The sequence below is a fragment of the Artemia sp. Qi Xiang Cuo genome, chromosome 14, assembly GCF_049724085.1.
Source record: "Artemia sp. Qi Xiang Cuo chromosome 14, ASM4972408v1, whole genome shotgun sequence".
Lineage (NCBI taxonomy): Eukaryota > Metazoa > Arthropoda > Branchiopoda > Anostraca > Artemiidae > Artemia > Artemia sp. Qi Xiang Cuo.
The window spans coordinates 3,386,658-3,405,672 of record NC_142807.1 but is presented as its reverse complement, the minus strand read 5'-3'; the positions used below and the strand labels follow the sequence as shown (position 1 = coordinate 3,405,672).

The window sequence follows — 19,015 nt, the reverse complement described above, 5'->3', positions numbered from 1 at the left end:
ATGGTCCTAGCAGGTGTGTTGAATCTTGTAGAAATATCACACTAACTTGTCCCGTTTGAAAGCTCAGTTGAAGCTTAACTGATGAGTATCTTCATTGTAATTGACATATGGTTGACTCCCAACCTTGCGCACATAAGTTTGGGGCCATCTTCCTGAAAGAATTATATTTCATTCAAGGCACCCAACGTCCTAAGGGGCACAGAAAATCCAAATTACAGCTGAAAAGTTTGACAATAGTAACATTGGACGTAGTAGGTGAACTTTAAACATGCTATGCATTCAAAGTAACCCTATTTTTTCTTGAACAGCTCTTCTCTGTCTGAGCCATCACAAATAGCAAATTGGTAATAGCCATAAAAAATAACCTTTTCGAATGGTAACCATGATCTACGTTGCGCAGGCACTGATCTCATGATTCAATACAATACCTTCGGCTGGGAGTGCAATGTGTGGTTGGGACAAATCATCTGACGCTTCCCATGTTTTTTCCCAAGATTTATCCAGGTACCCATTTAAAGCTGGGTCGACTCTAGCTGAGCTTGCAGAGTCACACCCTTATCCCCGTTCCAAATGAAATAACCAGCGACACCAGGACTCGAACCTCTGACCTCATGATTTCAACTCGGGAGCGCTAAGCAGTTGGCTAGGACGACCTCACACATCTCTAAAAATATTTGTCACTTTTTAATGCCTATATACAAATGGGAATAATATTACTTACTCATCAGCACTAGACAGTGACGGTGCACATGGCAAACTGAAGACGAAGAATGGTGGTTATCAGACCTGATGTTACACCAGTTTGAATGACACCAAGTGCGTAATATACAGAGATTGTATTTTTGGTCAGTAAAGGCCACAAGGGAGTTCAAAGTAACTCACAAGGTTCAAAGTGAAACCCCGTTTGATGATATCTTCCTATTCTTCCAATTTGTTTTCAACTGTGAGAATACACCCTGTAATTTGGTTATTCTACTTTTTACATCTTCATCCCAGTAATAATACTACCCAAGTAAGTGATTAATTCACTTACTCAATTGATCAATTTTCTTATTAACTAACATGGCCTTTTCATCCTCATTTATTCAAAGCCTGAGCAACTTGCCTTCTTACCATTAATTTTCAAAACTATTCTTGCACACTTAACTCTCAAAACCTTCAAAAATTCATTCGTTTTTTCCAACACTTTGATCTAAGACACTTAAATCATCTGCGTAATTTACCTTCTCCTTTGATAGCTTGTTCTCCCATAGCCCTGAAGCTGAATTATGAAAATAAAAATCTCTCTAGCCAAGGAACCAAAATAGTAAAGGTGACTGGTAAGTTAAAAAAGAGCAATTTAGCATGGATTTGATGGGAATTAGCAACTGCTAGCACACCTGACGATGCAGGATTCAAGCAGAACTAGAATATTTCAAAACAATCAAAGCTTTAATTTTTCTAAATTTCAAAGTTCAATGAAGGTCTTGGGATCCAACTCGTAACACCACACAGATATCTCAGATATAAAGACCACACAGGTCTTTGTCACAGACAGATATCTTATTTAGTAATGCTCCTAGAAAAGTAACGCTTTCTATGGTCATTGGTACTCCTGGCCAAATCCTGTTTTGTATGGTTATTGGCCATTCCTAAAAAAATTACAACCAAGAGAAATTTCTCTAAAATTTCTTGGGGTCCAAATTGATATTTTTATAAGTAAGCAGATTAATTGTGTTCTGAAATTTGTAATGTGTGTAATATAGGCTGTGTTAGGTTAGTCTGCAAAAAGAAAAAAAAACACTTGCTTGCAAAAAAAAAATGTTCGTAAGCAGGAGACAGTGTGTCCTTTTTACAAAAGTGGTTCTTTCATTTTGAACCCATCTAAAGTAAAAAAAAAAAAATACAAGCAATATTTTGTTATAAACTTAGCTGTTTTCCTAGGTAACACTAGATGATTTTTTCCTCAGAGTGTCCTCTCTTATCAGTTCTTTTTTTTTTTTTTTTTTTTTTTTTGCTTATACTGCTAGCAGAATAAAAAGAAGACAGAAGAATAACGGTGGAAATTGAAAAAGAAAAGAGTAAAAAAGGAAGAGATAAAGATAGTTATAAGATTTTACTGGGTAACTATAAATTGTGCTGATGCTGATATCCCTTTCCCCTCATCAAAGACGACAGTTCTACCAGGCTGGCTCTTGTTGACACCTTGTATATAGTTTTTTTCATGTTAAAATAAAGAAAAAGTTTTACCTACTAGCTCTTTCTTTTTCTTTAGAATTTCTTTTTTTTATTGTAGTTTTTTTTGTTAGCAGAACATAATGCGTCCTGGAATTGCATCTTGGAGCTCCAAATTTTGTTCTAGGTGGGAAGGGGGGGATTCCACTTCCTTCTAAGTGATCGTTGCCCGCTTTAAAGTAAAAATCACTTTTTGTAACATAATATACTACTACACACCATACTGCGAGTGGTACGGGTGTCCGAGGTTTTTTTTAATCTTTTGTTTCAACTGGGCACTACTATAATATTAGAAACAACAATAGAGTTAAAGTTAATTTTGTTAAACGAAAAAGTTTTGTGATTGAAAAATATGAAATACTTCGCTCCTTTGGGTGGTTAATTGTGTTAGATTTGACTGTTAGATTTACTAGATTTTTCATTCTTCTTAGTTTCTCTTAATCTGAAATTTTTAGGGTGGATAAGAATTAGAGATGTATCGGGTAGAGAAAGGGGGAAATTGTCCCCTCTAGGTTAAAAACCTCCTCTCCTCTACATTTTCTTAAATTGACACCCCTGATATGGGATGGGCTATCCTGAATGTACAGAAGTCTTAAAATTATAATTTTACTAAATTTTCAGGCAATTTTTTAGAATCCTAACAAAGTTAGAAGTATTAAAAGAAGAACAAATCAAATAAGAAGGAAACGTGAGACTTATTTCATAATCTTGACCTTTCTAGACGAAAATCCCACAATCAGGTTTTTGGATAAAGAGGATTGGATTTGGCTAGGGGATGTTCTGCGGATGAAGGATGACAGATTGCCAAAGATTGTCCTTTTCGGCCAACCGTCTAGGGCTAGACAGAAAGCAGGTCGTCCGCGGTTGGGGTGGGTGGATGTCATAAAGAAAGATTTAAAGGAAATGGAAACTTCCTGGGAGGGTATAAAGAAGGTGGCCTTGAATAGGTTAGGATGGAGAAGGAGCGTGCGTAGCTGTGTTGGCCTCAGGTGGCTTGGTGGTGCGGAGAGTTGTTAGTAGTAGTTAGTAGGATTGGGTTTACAATGAATTTTATTTTTAGTAAGAAAATCATAGTGAATTTCTGCTTAGCAAAAGTTAGCTTTCTTTGTCAAAAAATTCATTTCGCGCTGGTTACAAACGCAAAAATAACCAGTAAGCAAACCTTGTAAATAGTTATACAATAAAATACGAATTATGGAGAAAATATTTAAAGAATTGTCACGTCACACTTAGATTTATCACAACTAGAGCAATGAATTTCATTCTGAAATGCTTTAAAGATTTTAATTTTTTTTTTATTTCTTATGTTTTTTTTTTTTAGGAAGAATTAGAACCATTTCCATTTCAAAATATAGAAATGGAATTTTCTTTGAATCAAGAGTTTCAATCATTAATGGAAGAAAAGCCGAAACATCACAAAGGAAGAAAAAGTGAAAAACATATTGCGGATATTGAGAAAAAGGATGATTGTAAGCAAATTTGTTTCTTTTTATCTGTCCTATTATTATTTTTACTTTTTACTTTCTACTATCGCTTAATAAATAATCGAGATCGAGAGATAGTAGCTCGTTTTGTAAGAGGCTGAAGTGGAAAAGGAAGATGAACACTAAAGTGTTTGGGGTATAAGTATCTTATGTGCAGTACTGGATCCAGGTACAAATCAGTCTGTCGCAAATAACAAACTGAATTAAGTAAAAAAAAGCTAATATTATTTTTGTATCATATGCAGCGCTTGGAGGGAAACAAGTGGAAACAGTGCTTCGAGGGAAGTGATTGGAGGGAAATAAGTCTCCCCAGGCCCAAAAATTCCCACAAGACATCTAACTAAAATTTTGAGATAGATATTTTCTTCAGCCTTGTTGAAAAGTCCAGTAATTATGTCTTTGGGGGGTGTCAACCTTCCCAGAGTCCTCAGGACAAGGACTGTAAGCTAGGCAATTAATTCATTGTTTACACATAATATATGCTATTGAGAAAGGTATGCATGTTTGAACTTTACAAGAAGACGAAGGGCATTCAGATGAACCTTTCAGAGAATTTGGAGAGAACCGTTGAACTACATCAAAACAAATTGTGTGTATAAGGATTGTCAAAAGGGTAGAACATAGGAATAACTGAGTATATTAATTTGTAAAATTCAGGAAATGACAAGGGATATGATCAAAAACGTAATGCTTGCATGCTACCAATCCTACTACAGCTACCACCACTACTGCTACCAGACTACTCCATTTACAGTATTGAGGCGAAATTTGAACTAAATCAAAAGACGATATGTGCATGCAAACTGTCAACATAGCGAATCTCAAGAGTTGATTTTGCCATTAAGTTGGAACTTCCAGGGAATGCTTAAAGGGGAAGACCATCATATGTAGCGCAATAGTGCTGCCTAAGTAAAGAGCGATGTGGGCACAATGTATTATCTATCTCACCAAAAGGTAATATGTGCACACTACTGCTAATATAACTGTTAGTGCTACATTTACTACTGATACTACTACAACTGCTACTACTATTGCAACTACTTGTAGGGCTAAGAGTATTGAGACGAAAATTTCAAGAAGTATATGAATATACATGTTATCAAAAGGACAAATCGGCAATGTCATAGCAATGGCTAATTGTATTAAATTGAAACTTCAAGGACTGGATGAGAGGGATGTTCTACAGAACAAAAGGCAATATGGTAAGACTACGACTGCTAGTAGTACTACCGCTATTCAACACAATTACTAGTAATATGCTATTCAACTACTACTGTGACTACTATTACGACTATGCCCGAGGTGAGGGTATGAACGTGAAATTTTCAAGGAATTTCGAGGAGGGAAGATGAATTGAATCGCAACACGCCGTCTGTATGCAGGTTTTAAAAAGGGTGTAACACCAATACCTTGGGAACAGTTTGGTGTGTGAATTTGAAACTAACAGGGCTTGTGGTGAGGGATGTTGAACTAGCCAAAAGAAAATTTGCATTCTAATGCTACCGCTTCTGCTCATACTACTACTACTGTTAATATTATTACTACTTCTATTACTACTACTACCACTAAAGCTTAGGCTACTACACTTAATTTTACTGCTACTACTACCACTACTGCTGTTAAAACTAAGGAGATTAAGGCGACAATTTTGGGATATATAGAAACTGTATGGAATTAATTCGAAACACACCAAGCAAACACAGGTTGGCAAGCGGACCCATCAGAAATGCTTCAGAAACGGTTGATGGGATTAAGCTAAAACTTTCAGTGTGTGTTGAAGGGGGTGCTGAAGAAACCAAAAGTTCTATGCTTATATTGCTACTAATGCTGCTACAACTATTGCTACTGCGCAAGCTAAGGGTATTAAGGTGAAGATTTTATGGAATATTTACGCGGATGTTAAACCAAGTCAAAATATAGTCTGAGCATGGGGACTTTCTAAAAGTGACCGAGCAATATCTTAAGAACAAATTACATTATTAAGTTAGACCTTTAAGGGTAAGTCGTGGTGGATTTTGAACTAGCCGGAAGGTACTATATGTATACTTTTAATACTACCACTACAGTCACTGTAACTTATAATGCTAGGGGTATTAAGGTGAAACTTATTGGGAACGTTTAGGAAGAGTTTCAATTAAACGAAAAACTGTATGCATGCAGGTTTTCAAAAGGACATATAAGTAATATCATAGGCAGCACTACTCTATAATAGCTAGAAATATCATTGAAACTTTTAAAGTAGTTAATTCGATTCAAAATTTCTGGTGCCCTTTTTAAGAGTAAAAAGAGATTGGATGGCTTGTCTCAAGCCCATTCATTTTTAGCAGCGCTTGTCTCAAGCCCATTCATTTTTTAAACACATTCGGTCAAAATTTTGAGACAACTATTTTGTTCAGCATAGTAGAACGGTCCATCAACTATGTCTTTAGGGATATTGGGCATGTCAACCCCCCAAAATTATGCAATTGGCTATGCTTTAAAACTAAATTTTGCTTTACTACTACTACTACTAACAACTCACCGCAGCACCAAGCCGCCTGAGGCCAACACAGCTACGCACGCTCCTCCTCCACCCCAATCTATTCAAAGCCTCCTTTTTTACATCCGCCCAGGAAGTTCCCATTTCCTTTAAATCTTTCTTTATGACGTCCTCCCACCCCAGACGGGGGTGACCTGCTTTCCGTTTCGCCCTAGATGGTTGGCCGAAAAGAACAATCTTTGGCAATCTATCATCCTTCATCCGTACAACATGCCCTAACCACCTCAACCTTTCTTTCATTATAGACCTAGAAATCGGTATTGAACCACATTTTTCGTATAGCCTATTGTTTGAAATACGGTCAGTCAGCCGTGTACCCAGAACAATCCTTAAGCAATTTCTCTGGAAAACATCTAGCAAATCTTCATCCGCTTTTCGGAGCGTCCATGCTTCACAGCCATATTTGACCACTGTCATCACTATAGCTTCTAATATTCTAATCTTGGTTTGCAGACTTACCTTCCAATTCTCCCAGACTTTTTTTAACTGTGAAAGAACACCCTAAGCCTTGGCTATTATACTTTTAACATCTTCACTGCTCCCACCATCTTTACTAATAATACTACTAAGGTAAGTGAAGCTGCCCACCTGATCAATCTTTTCATTACCCAGTGTCACCTTTTCATCTTAACTTATTCCTAGCCTTAGTGACTTAGTCTTCCTAACATTAAATTTCAAACCAATACTAGCACCCTGGGCTCGCAAAACCTCTAAAACTTTATTCATTTTGCTCACACTTTCATCTAGGATGCTTAAATCATCAGCATAATCCAAGTCCAGGAGACTTTTTCCTCCACATTTGATTCCATGGTCTCCCATTGCCTTTCCTGTGCTCCTTAAAACAAAGTCAATCAAAATAATCAATATAAATGGTGATAGAACAAAACACTGATTAACTCATTATTTAATGCGAAACAAGATACTGACCTCATATTCTACATAAACATCAGCAGTATTATTCTCGTACACAAGACTAATCACTTTAATTTATTTATCTGGTATGCAATACAAGGATAAAACCTTTACTAAAGCTTCTCTATCAACAGAATCGAACGCTTGCTCATAATCTTATAAAACTGAGGACCAAAGGTGTTTGAAAACTCAGGCACTTCTAAATTATTAGCCTAAGAGTGAAGATTTGGTCAACACATCCTCTACCTTTTCTAAAACCACGCTGCTCTTCTCTTAAAACTCTGTCCACAGCATCTCTCAGTCTAAAAAGTATCATATTACTAAGTAATTTGCCACCTACAGAGACCAGACTAATGCCTCGATAATTACCACACTCACTTTTATCACCTTTCTTATAAAGTGGCTTAATTAGGGTTTTCCTAAAATCGCTAGGCACTTCACTTTTTTCAAAAATCATATTGATAATCATAAGTAACTTTTCTAACCTCATAGCCACTATATTTAAGAAACTCATTTGCCACCCTATCAATACCTGGAGCCTTATTATTTTTTAATCCTTTTAGTACTGTTGCTAATTCCTCCTCACAAAACAAGTCTTCCTTCTCATCCAAGGTATCACAAACTTTTTCAATTTCCTCTATATGTTTTCCTGCAACTCTATCTCGGTTAAGCAAGTTCTCAAAATGTTGGGCCCATCACGCTTTAGCTGTTTCCTTATCGCTAATTGCGACCCCATTCCTATCTTTAACTGGAACAAGTCCCGATTGACTACTACCTCTCAATTTGTTAACATGCCAGTACAATATTTTACTATTATGCCGTCTAGCTGCATCTTCTAGATCCTCGGCAATTTTATCCATGGCCTCCACTTCAAACCTCCTTAGTTTATACATTAATGCTTTCTCCACTTTCTTTACATTCCTTTTGTTTTCATACGATATATCACTCAGATAATTCTTGTACAAGTCCTTTCTCCTTTCTATTAAACATAAAGCTTTTTCACTAATATTCATAGCTGCAGTTCTAGCTTTCTTCCCTAATACAGCTTCAGCAACTTCACAAATTATTTTTCTAAAATTATTCCAACTATCTTCTACATTATCAAATTTTAAACTTTCAAGATTAGTATTAAACTGTTTCTGGAAAGTTTCTCTCAAATTCTCATCCTGGAGTCTACCAACATCATAACTTCCCGGGAGGTAGTTACCCTTCCGATATTTCAGCTTTAAATTAACCTTTGACACTACTAGATGGTGATCTATACTTTTAACATCAACTCCTATCAACAGCACTCCTATATACCCTAGTATCTTGTATTGATCCTGCCAGTCTTCGGTTTACTATAACATAATCAATTAGGTTTGCTGTCTTACCATCACGTGAATACCATGTTAGCTTATGAGCCATTTTATGACCAAACACCGTATTGGTTATAACTAGATTGTTATACCTACAAAATTGCAAAAGTCTGTATCCATTACTGTTTTCTTTTCCTACACCAAATTTACCTAAGCTGGGATACCATTAATCCCTATTTCTACCAACCTGGGTGTTAAAATCTCCCAGTAATAACATCATATTTCTACCTGGGACCTTGTCTATTTCCTCCTGTAACTGTAAGTAAAATTCATCTGAGTCACTAGTATCTCCGTCAGTCGGTTCTACAGGGGCGTATACTACTATAACTGATACCCTGAACTTTCTAGTCATAAAATGAGCAATTAGTATTCTACTATTATTACCTTCCCAGCCTAAACAAGACTTAGCAGCGTCCTTATTCATCATGAGCCCTACTCCCTGTCTATGTATCCCATCCTTGCTGCCTGAGTAGACAAATTCTATATCACTTAATTTCATGCTTCCTACCCCTGGGATATAAGTTTCTGAAACTCCTAATAAATCCAGTTCGAATCGTCTGAATTCGTCAGTCAAAATGTCGATACGATAGTCATTTTTTAATGTCGTAACATTCCAAGTTCCAATTTTCATGTTCTTTAAATCATTGAAATTATTTTCGCCTCAGGAAAAGCAATGATCCCGGATACCAGTGCGGGACGGGGATCACATATCTTCTCAATTCTACACCGAAGTGCTTAAGCCGGCTTAGAACCGGACAGCAAGAAGTCCCTGTGACTTCCATGAATGGAGGCTTTGTGTAATCCTGCGCCCATCTTGGTCACAACATGGTTTTCAGCACTTGGCAATGCTCTTCTATCAACACGAATCGAAATCCTGCACAGACAATCTCAAGCCTATTACCTCTGTCTCATTATATATTCATGCCTACAAATATTATGCTACTACGGGGAGGCAGCCCATAATAGATAAATCAGCTAGGAAGAGGTTTTTCAGCCCAAAGACGCCCATCAAAACATACCAATCCCAGAAGAATTGTCCATTAGTCAGAATCCCGTGCGAATGCTTTGTCGTTTACTAGGCTATAATTTCCTCGAGGGGCGCCACTCCTCAAGTGGGAATAGAGTTACCCGCAAGGTCCCCAGTCTTGCAGGTACCCCGAAAAGGTCGAGGCAGCCCTTTGCAGAGGCCGTTGTCCATAGATCTGGATCTTACGCCCTGCCACAGTTGTCCTCCTATAGCTGATGCTCCCGCGATGGTGTGATTTGGGAATGATTTTAAGTTTTAATTTTTCAGATCAACTTCAGGAGTTGTAAAATTTAAAAAAAAAAAAAAAAAAAAAAAAAAAAATACTACTTGTGTCAGGATTAAAAATTGTTGAAAAAGTTTCTCGAACATACAAATAGCAACCCAAACTATGGATTTTTATAAAAAAAAAAAAAAAATGAAAAGATATAAAATATTGTTTCCCGCGAAAAAGACTATGTCAATAAAAAACGAAAAGAAATTAATTTTAAAACTTTCCATAAAACAAGTCTTTCAAAGAAAAGTAAACAGCTCCATTAAGCCAAAAATGAGCAGAAATAAAGTCAATTAATCTTCCAAGTGTAAAACTACCAATCACTATCAATAAATAAATGAAACTAAAAACGAACAGAAATTACAATAAATAGCCGAGTCAAACTCAAAACGAGCAAAAATAAAATAAGTAGAGCTCGTCACTCCTAGGTTTTCTCAACACCAAAATAAATTTGCGCTTTACTGAAAACAAAATACACTTTAAATGTTTTCATTTCTTTTGCTTTCATAAATAAAAAATTGTCAAAACTTTAAGGAATAAATATCAGTATATCTCAATTAAACTGATAATCCATGGTCATTTGTTTGTTGTTTTCTTTTAGTAATTTTTTTCAGGATTTAATTTCGTGGAAGGGTAAATACTTTTAACGGGGCCTCTATTTCGTGGAACCTGGGGGATAGGGGATGTACTTTTGCCTAGGCATACACTCTGGAAAGCCACGGGGGGAGTCTCAATTGTTATAACAACCATAAACATACCTGAAAGGAGACACCCCCACCTCTAAGAAGTAGCAAAGCCCCGAAAGTACTACTAGAAAAATAATAATAAAATACTATAAGTACGACAAAATCAAGACTTCCAGTCCTTAATTAGCAGATCCTCTCCCCAGGGAAATATTCTAATTCCTAAAGGTTCGATTTGGCACCTTGTCTTGTAATTCTAACTGATCTCTAAGTTGCTATTGAGTGGTAGTCACAAATAAAGTATGCGCTTTCTCATAAAGTTGTTCAGACTTTTGAGAGTTGTGATTTATATTAGACTTATTATGTATTATACTTATTGGAGCTACTTATATTGTTTTTGAAGCTAGTCATTATTGTCACTCATTACTAATATTATTTTTGTTTAGCGCGAGCATCAACGCCATCTTCAACGAAAACTGAGCGGTCAGACACTTCCTCTGAGGTAAAAGGGAAGAGAACACGGGCTGCGACCAACACTCCCACCAGAAATTCTCCTCAACCAAAACGAAAACGACTTCGATGATTAGTTGAAATATTTATTTTTTACTTTTTAATAGAACAATTTGGCATTAATTATGTTAAAATTAATACAGGACTCTATGAAGGTGAAAAAACTATAGCCGTTTTAGGAATTATTCTGCAAGACGTGGTTACAAATCAACAATTACTTTAAAAAAAGCCATTCAAAAGCCAAATCACTATACTTCAAGTTTTCAATATTTTTTTGAAGTTTTAACATCAAAAGACTTGATCGTCTATTGGTGTTAGACAATAGGGAGGTTTCTGAAACCAAATTTGCAGAACGCTAATAAGGTAAGACGTTATCCAAAATAACATATAGAAGTTGGACTCATATTATACTTAGGCTGAAAGAACAAAGTTATCTATGAACAAATTCTATATGGTGGGCTTTACTATATTTAGATAAACAGAATCCTGAACCTCATCGACTTAAAAAGTGAATTAAAACCTCAAAGTGACTTAAAAACCTCATCAAATTAAGCCCCACCTTGATATAAATGCCATGATTATTTGAATTATATTCCATTGCAAACTTAAATCCTGGAGATGCAGTCCAAAGTTTGCAACTCTTACTAATCCATTAAATAGCTTTATTTAATCGACTTAATAGCTTTGTTTGGAAATAAAAATTTTCCTTACAATCCTGAAGTCCTTGCATTTTCATAAATAAAGGAAGAACACTGAGCTTCTTACGTATTAAGTTACAGCTGAGCAATATATCGTGAACACAAAATAGCGTAAAAGATCAAAACTCTAAAGGGAAAAGTTTTACCTTATTTTACATCACTATCATCATTTAAGGTTATCGTAAAAGAATAAAGTGAGCACGATAGCTTATAACGGTATTTCGGAAACCTCCCTAATGTTAAGGAAACTTCCAAAAAATTAAGATTAATACTCTGATTGACAAAAACATACTTTGGGTTGTGAAAGCTAAATAAATATTTTTGTTATGAATCATTATAAATGCTAAATATTTTTTTAGGATCCAATTAAGAGAAAGGGTTTTTTTCAAAGAAAAATACCAAAAAAATGCATGGCACCACTGAGTAAAAAGCAAATATGAAACTTAAAACGAACAAAATTTGTTGCTTTGCAGCCTTTGATGAATGTATCTATAAAACGGACCGTACAAATAAACAGACCGACCGTATTTGCCAATGTTTGTATAGTACAGGCAAACTAGCCAAAAATATCGGTCAACCCCAAACAAATTGCAACAGAAATGATTTTTATACCATGTTGTAGAGAAAAAAAAATCTCGACAACCTATCAAAAGCTGCACATTCTAGATTGACGCAAAACTTTTTTTTTTTACTTTTTGTGTCAATTTTTTCAGCTTTTTCTAAAAAAAAAATGAACTATCGGTAAATGTTCGTTTTTCTGTATGTGAAGTATCGTCCCGATGTAAAATAAAATGTGAACCCGAAAATGAAAACAAATTTGATGTACAATGTACCGTAAACAAGTTTCATATTCATCAATATGTGATTTTACCCTTCGCATTGTTGTGACCTCTTTTTATCATACTATCAGAAGGCAACTATTCTGACATAAAATGATGAGTTGAGCCAAAAAATCAAATTAACCGGACATATTGTCTACTAGAAAACCCGTTTCATATTGATCAATATGCACTTTTTTATTTTTATTTGGATTGTTTCTGTTATCACTTATTGTCCACCAATTTGTCTATTGTTGGTAAAAAAAAATAAGTTGGCTAATGAATTATGGTTGACTCGTTTAGAAGACCAGAAAACGACAGGAGGCAGCTACACCACTTTCATTACCTTTGTATGCAATAAATTATATCAACGTTTCGTCCCACGTTTTGTGCAAGTGGTTTCTCGGATAAAGCCGTATCTGGCTCCTAGAAGCCCATCCTGCCGTTTATCAAGCCTTCCAGAACGGGATGCATGTGATTAGATGTTTTGATAGATTCTGGGCCTGGCCCTCCACGGATTTTGTCATTGAGTAGGTGCTCATGCGTTGTCTCAAAACGGCTGGTGGCCTTACCGATGGAAATGGTATAGATAGATAGATAATTTAATACGAAATATCACAAAACGGATAAATAGTCGCATTTACAAAAAAATTATGAAAACTATTTGTTGTAATTTTCAGTGAAGTATTGTCGGAATGAATTTTTGTAGCGTTTCGTGGCACTTGGATTGCTTGGTTGTAGTTGGTTTGTGTGGCGGGTCTTTGGTCGGTTATCTTGTCTGATATCAGGTGGGAGAAGGTCGCGTTGTTTGGGGGAAGTCAAGATGGACTGGCCAAAGCTCATGAGGAGCTCGTGTCTTCTTTGTTCAAGTGTTGTGAGTTCTAGCTTCGCCAGACATTCCTCATAGGGCAATTGGCTGTCTCCTAGAATGATGCGCAAGGCTCTCTTTTGAATTGTTTCGAGCTTATTGCTCTGCTCTTTTGTGAGACCAGGATGCCAGACAGGGCAGGCATATTATAGGATCGGTAGCATGTGGCTCCTATAGTAGGTGACCAGGGCATTTTTGCTGAGTTGAAAGCGACGTAGCTTTGTCAGTGACCTAAGCAGAGGCATAGCCTGGGACAGCAAGTGATTTAAGTGGTCATCCCAAGTCAGTTTATCATTGAAGATAACACCCAGGATCTTCATTTTGTGAACTGCCGGTATGCCGACGTCAGGCAAGGCCGGTACGCTGTGCTTTAAGAAGGAAATTCTCATTATTGCCGACTTGGTCCTGTTGATGCTGAGTTTTCTTTCTAGGTAGTCCCGTTCGAGCTTCACGACCATTTCTTCTAGGTTAAGGATTTCACACAGTCTTTGTAGCAGCATCATTGTTAGGTCGTCTGCGAACTTCGCTCTGTCTCTGTGCCATTTAGCTATCGTGTTGCAAAGCAACAGGAAAAGGGTCGGACCTATTTTTGTTCCTTGAGGAATTCCACATGTAAGGTCTGTAGAGTCTGACAGTTCGCCTTTGTACCTTGTTTTTTGCTTCCGTTTTGAAAGGAAGCTTTCTACTATCTTTCTCAGGAATTCGTGAAAATTGGTCATGGACTGTAGAATCTCCTCGTGGCTAGACGTATCGAACGCTTTTTTTCTAAAAAAAAAAGCTTTTTTTTTTTTGTCTTTATGGGTTCTGTCTCGGTCAGTCTGTGCACACTCTGCACTAAATCTTCTGACGGAGGGCATGTCACAGGATTGCTATAGAACCTGTGAACAACATAAGGAAACGTCCGAGCCGTGGCAGCTAAGAGACTGTAAAGACACCCAGATCGTTATTGATTTCCTAGGAAAAGGATCGCAATTCACTAGGGATCTTCAATTAAGAAACATCACCAACTGTCTGGCAGCCTACGAATCTGCCAACGTTGCTTCTGCTAGAGATGCAGGCTTAAAAATCATTGATTCCATGTCTCAAAAGCTGGTCGCTGATCTTGTGTTTCGACGAAAAGAACAGGCAGTTCAAATTACTACAAAGCAGAATCTAGATGGAGATTGCAAAAGACTGGACCCTATTCTCCTTTTTCAGAGGTTCATCATGCTAGCAAAGAGGATCAATCTTACGGAATCTTAGTACTTTCAACACGGACTGTGTTCCTACTCGGCATCACTTTTTGACCGTTCTTGCCTCCTCTTGTTTCAAAACAAGCAAAAGTTTGCCAAGGCTGAAGCAGTGGGTTGCAATCTCATGTAGCATTCTTATCCCCTTCTCAAAGGCATTCGAGATTCCTTCGGCATTTGAAAACATTTTTTCAAGAGCCTATTGGCCAAAAGCGAGCGACGCTGTAATGTTTTTGACCATTATGGTGCTTACCTCACCCAAAAATATCTATTCACAACTTTTGGTTATGACGGCTACGATGGGAGAGCTACCATAAATTATATAGCCAAGTCAAAGAGAAGTCGTATAATCGGCCATGGGATCTTCTTCACAGCAGATATGCAGCTGAAGGTAAAAAAGGATAAGTTATTGTCCTGCAAGAAAAACAAGGCCACGTTTATCTGCACATTGGCTCTTTATCTCCGATCAAAGGGCTTCGTCCTAGTCCAGGCACCAGATGATGCAGATGTCCCAATTGTGCAAAGCTTCTGTTGATTCTTTCCAGTATTACGACACTGCCGTTATTAGAGATAATGCTGATATTTTGGTTCTATTGTGTTATCACGGTGACCTATCAAGCCAGAAACTTATTCTTTGCACCTGAACCAAAGTCGAACAAAGCTCGCCGAATATGGGATATTCACTAACTGAAAGAGAAGCTGGGCCAAGAGACATGCCACCTGATTCGTTTTGCTCACACCATCTTAGCCTGTGACTCTACTTCACGAATCCACAGTGTAGGAAAAGGCCTTGCTCTGAAGAAGCTAATGGCAGATACCGATTTTCCTAAATCAGCACAAGTTTTCATGCTGAAGTAAGCTTCGAAGGAAGAAGTAAGGGTTTCTGGAGAAGACGCTCTGCTCATGATGTATGGCTCATCAAAAGGGGAAAATCTGAATAAACTCCGCAGAGAAGTTTTTAAGAAGAAGGTGACTACTGCTAGCACGCTCGTCCACCCTTAACAGTTATCACCAACTTCTGATGCGGCTAAACTCCATAGTTACAGAGTTTTCTACCAAGTTCATGTATAGAGTGGAGATCCTGATTATGAACTTAAAGCGGAGGAATGGAGTTGAAAAAATAAAGATGTCTTCTTTTATCCATTGACTACTGACGTCCCACCAGCCTCTTGTAAAACCGTGAAGTACTCCTGTAAACTGGAATGTAGCTCAGCGAGATGTAGCTGCTTTAAAATGGCTTTGCTTGTGCTGCAGCGCAAGCTAAATCTTCTGATGCGACTAAATTCCACAGTTACAGGGTCTTCTACCAAGTTCATGTATAGAGTGGAGATCCTGGTTATGAACTTAAAGCCGAGGAATGGAGTTGAAAAAATAAAGATGTCTTCTTGTATCCATTGACTACTGACGTCCCACCAGCCCCTTGTCTGCTTCTGAAAATCGTGAAGTACTCCTGTCAACTGGAATGTAGCTCAGCGAGATATAGCTGCTTTAAAAACGGCTTAGCTTGCGCTGCAGCGTGTGAAACGTCCAAAGGGACAGCATGTTCTAATTCTCCAAGAATCAAAAGCTATAACAACGAGGAGAACGTCAAACTTGAGATATCTGAATCAAAAGTATAAGTTGTGAATACTAGTCGGAGTTTGATTATGTCTTCCAAATGTTTTTGAAGTTGATTCGATAATTTTATCAGTTTTTAGGACTAGTCAGTGTGTTGATAATAGTTTATTCTAAGAGGGATTTTAAATGTCGGCCTATTTTAGGGATTTTAAAAACTAGTTTCATATATAATTTCACTTTTCTAATATTTTCATGCTTTAATAAACATCTTGCAATCACTTTTTTTTAGGCTGATTCATCAGGTGATGGAGCCAGCGACAATCAGATTCAGGCTAACTAATTATTAGATCTCAAAGCCGACAATTTAGCCAGCAAAAGATTGTTTGATAAAAAAAAGGGGAGTACGACGACGAGAAGCGTAAAAATCTAATATTGATGATTATGAAACTTTTTTTATATACCGTAAACCAAATTTGATTCCATTTTCGCACTCATATCGTCTTTTTACATCGGAACAATAATTCAGTTTAAGAAAAACGGACAATTAACGGAACTTAATTTATTTACTAGGAAATTAAGAAAATTGACCCAATATGCAAAAAAAAGAAAAAATAGTTTTGCGTCAGCCTAGAATGTACAACTTTGGATATGTTGTTCAGCTTTTTCTCTCTACAACACGGTGTAAAAATCATTTCTGTCGTTTGGGGTCAAACTCTAGTTTGCCTGTACTGGTAGGATGATGTAAAAATAATGCTTTACTGAAGCCAAAAAAACGTGCAGAAAAATCAAGGGGATTTTAGAGAGGGATGTATTTTATGTACAGCTTTTAAGTAGTTTTCCCTTCGATTGGGTACTCTGACTTTTTAATGTCCAGGTTTTTGGTAAAATTTCCTCTAAATTGATGTTTAGAAGCACGAAGAAGGCGCTTTATTGTGGCGCGAATTATTTTGTCAATCAAATATGCAATTAGATATTTACTTTTTGTTCAAATAAGCACCTTTCCAATGTACTACAGCCACTATTTGAGTATGATTATTCGTTGCGATAAAAAAAGACAAAACTGCTACCTATGTAAAAAGTAATTTTCATTGTTAATCTACTAATGTTAAGCTTTTCATTGTTTTCACTGTAATACTTTTATATTGATTTGATGTCATTTTTAAAATTGTTTCAGGCTCTTTCGGAATTTCAACAAATTATTTTCAAAATTATTGCTCTGTTAAGACCGTATTATAGCTATTGTTTTCGAATAGGATCAGCTTGAGTTTTTTTTTCAGTTGACAGTTTCTTGGAAATCATAAGTTTTTTCAATTTCCGTTAGTATTGGTTGTGGTCAGGGGTATAATTTCGTGAAAATCCTGGGGGGTAAAGTTGGACCAAATTTTCCCAGATCAAGTGAGAATAACATTGAAAAATGAGCCATATAGTACTATAAATGCAAAGAAATACTGAAGGAAATTGACCCGTTTCCCTGACTTATGCACGCTTATTTTCGTTTTGACAAGATATTTGAAGAAACTAAATTTCAGTCGGGGGGGGGAAAACTGGGGTCTGGGGGGAGGGATAAACTGGGGTCTGGAAGGGCAATTTCCCCCTGCTCCATAGCATATTACGCCCCTGGTTGTGGGTCACTCTGCTAGGTTGCACCATTACTACAACCAAAATTCTCCGAAGCTGGATTATGTAATTAAAAATTGTTACTCGGTGTGATTCGTATAGTAGTTACTATTTTGGAATCAGTGTCAATGGGATTTTTTTCACTGGACAGTTTCTTTGAATACGCGTTTCTTAAATGAGTCGCGGTTTGCTCTTTACTTAATTGCAGATATTGCTGGAGGCATGATGAAAGATTGTAAATCTGCAGATAAAGGTTTTCAGCTATTCTGATTTCAATGCTGTAAGCTTCATATTTTCTGCACCCGGAAAACGGCACTAAAAAGTCACATTTTTGGTGTCATATGGCACTTTACTCTGGTGCCACTAAGACAAAATTTTTAAAAATAGTTTCTTAGACAGCACTGCTTTTCTATTTACAAATTGAAGAGAGAAAAAAGGTATAATTAAAATAAAAAAGTGCAACAAAACAAAAGAAAAAAAACATCACCAAAATTTTAAATAATAAACATCCGAATATTTCGACTTTACGTCTGGGAGCCTTTATCAATACGGGAAAAAAATGCTAGCGTAGCCAAAAAGGGAAGGAAAAAAAGGAGACACAGTGCCACCCATGCAAAAAAGCGATGTTCCTTGTTTTTCAAGATGGTGGCTGTAAAGCTCCAGTTATGGGTTTTCAAGAATTATGGTTTAATGATGTATTTCTTATTTCGATCTCACCTCTTTTCGAGGGGTTTTGGACTCTTTTTTGAAATTCCAAAAATTTGCTGTCCTAAGTAAAAAATTTCCAGTAAGCACGTGGGGTTTCCTTACTTAAACTAAAAGTTTTGAGCTAAGTGAGTTTTCGATAAGGCAGAGTTTTTAAACGCTGCACACCTCTAAGAGAAAAAATAGTATTTAAATCGTATAAGACTGCAGTCTATTGAATAGTAAAACACTGTTTATGATCGGTTCGAAGTATAAACACAATCTGTTTAGTATAAGTGTTAATAACTCTAGGGACAAACAGGTGCCTTGTCATGCAAAACTCAAGTTTTTACGATTGTAGCACCATCTTTTTTGAAAATCTAAATATGGTTCTGTATTACCGTAAACATTGCATAAGATTAATGATTAATTTCAATGCGCGTTAGAGTTGTGGGAAGCATTTCAGACTGTAAGTTTTATTGCACGAATTTTCAGAACTTCTTCTGGAAGAGTTTTGTTCTCGAAAAGTACTATCCTGTTGGTGAC

General features: G+C 36.7%; 1 protein-coding gene across 2 annotated transcripts in view; it reads left to right on the top strand.

Annotated features, from left to right (window-relative positions):
- The window catches only part of MrgBP (MRG/MORF4L binding protein), a 30,120-nt gene extending 18,109 nt beyond the window's left edge, over window positions 1-12,011 (top strand). Inside the window, exons 3-4 of one of the 2 annotated variants that reach the window (XM_089100387.1) lie at window positions 3,536-3,683; window positions 10,935-12,011. In XM_089100387.1, the coding sequence (XP_088956513.1) occupies window positions 3,536-3,683; window positions 10,935-11,071 (285 nt within the window). In that variant the 3' untranslated portion in view covers window positions 11,072-12,011. The remainder of the gene's footprint in view (window positions 1-3,535; window positions 3,684-10,934) is intronic. The other variant, XM_089100386.1, reaches the window with a different exon arrangement.
- The last annotated feature ends 7,004 nt before the right edge of the window (window positions 12,012-19,015 follow it).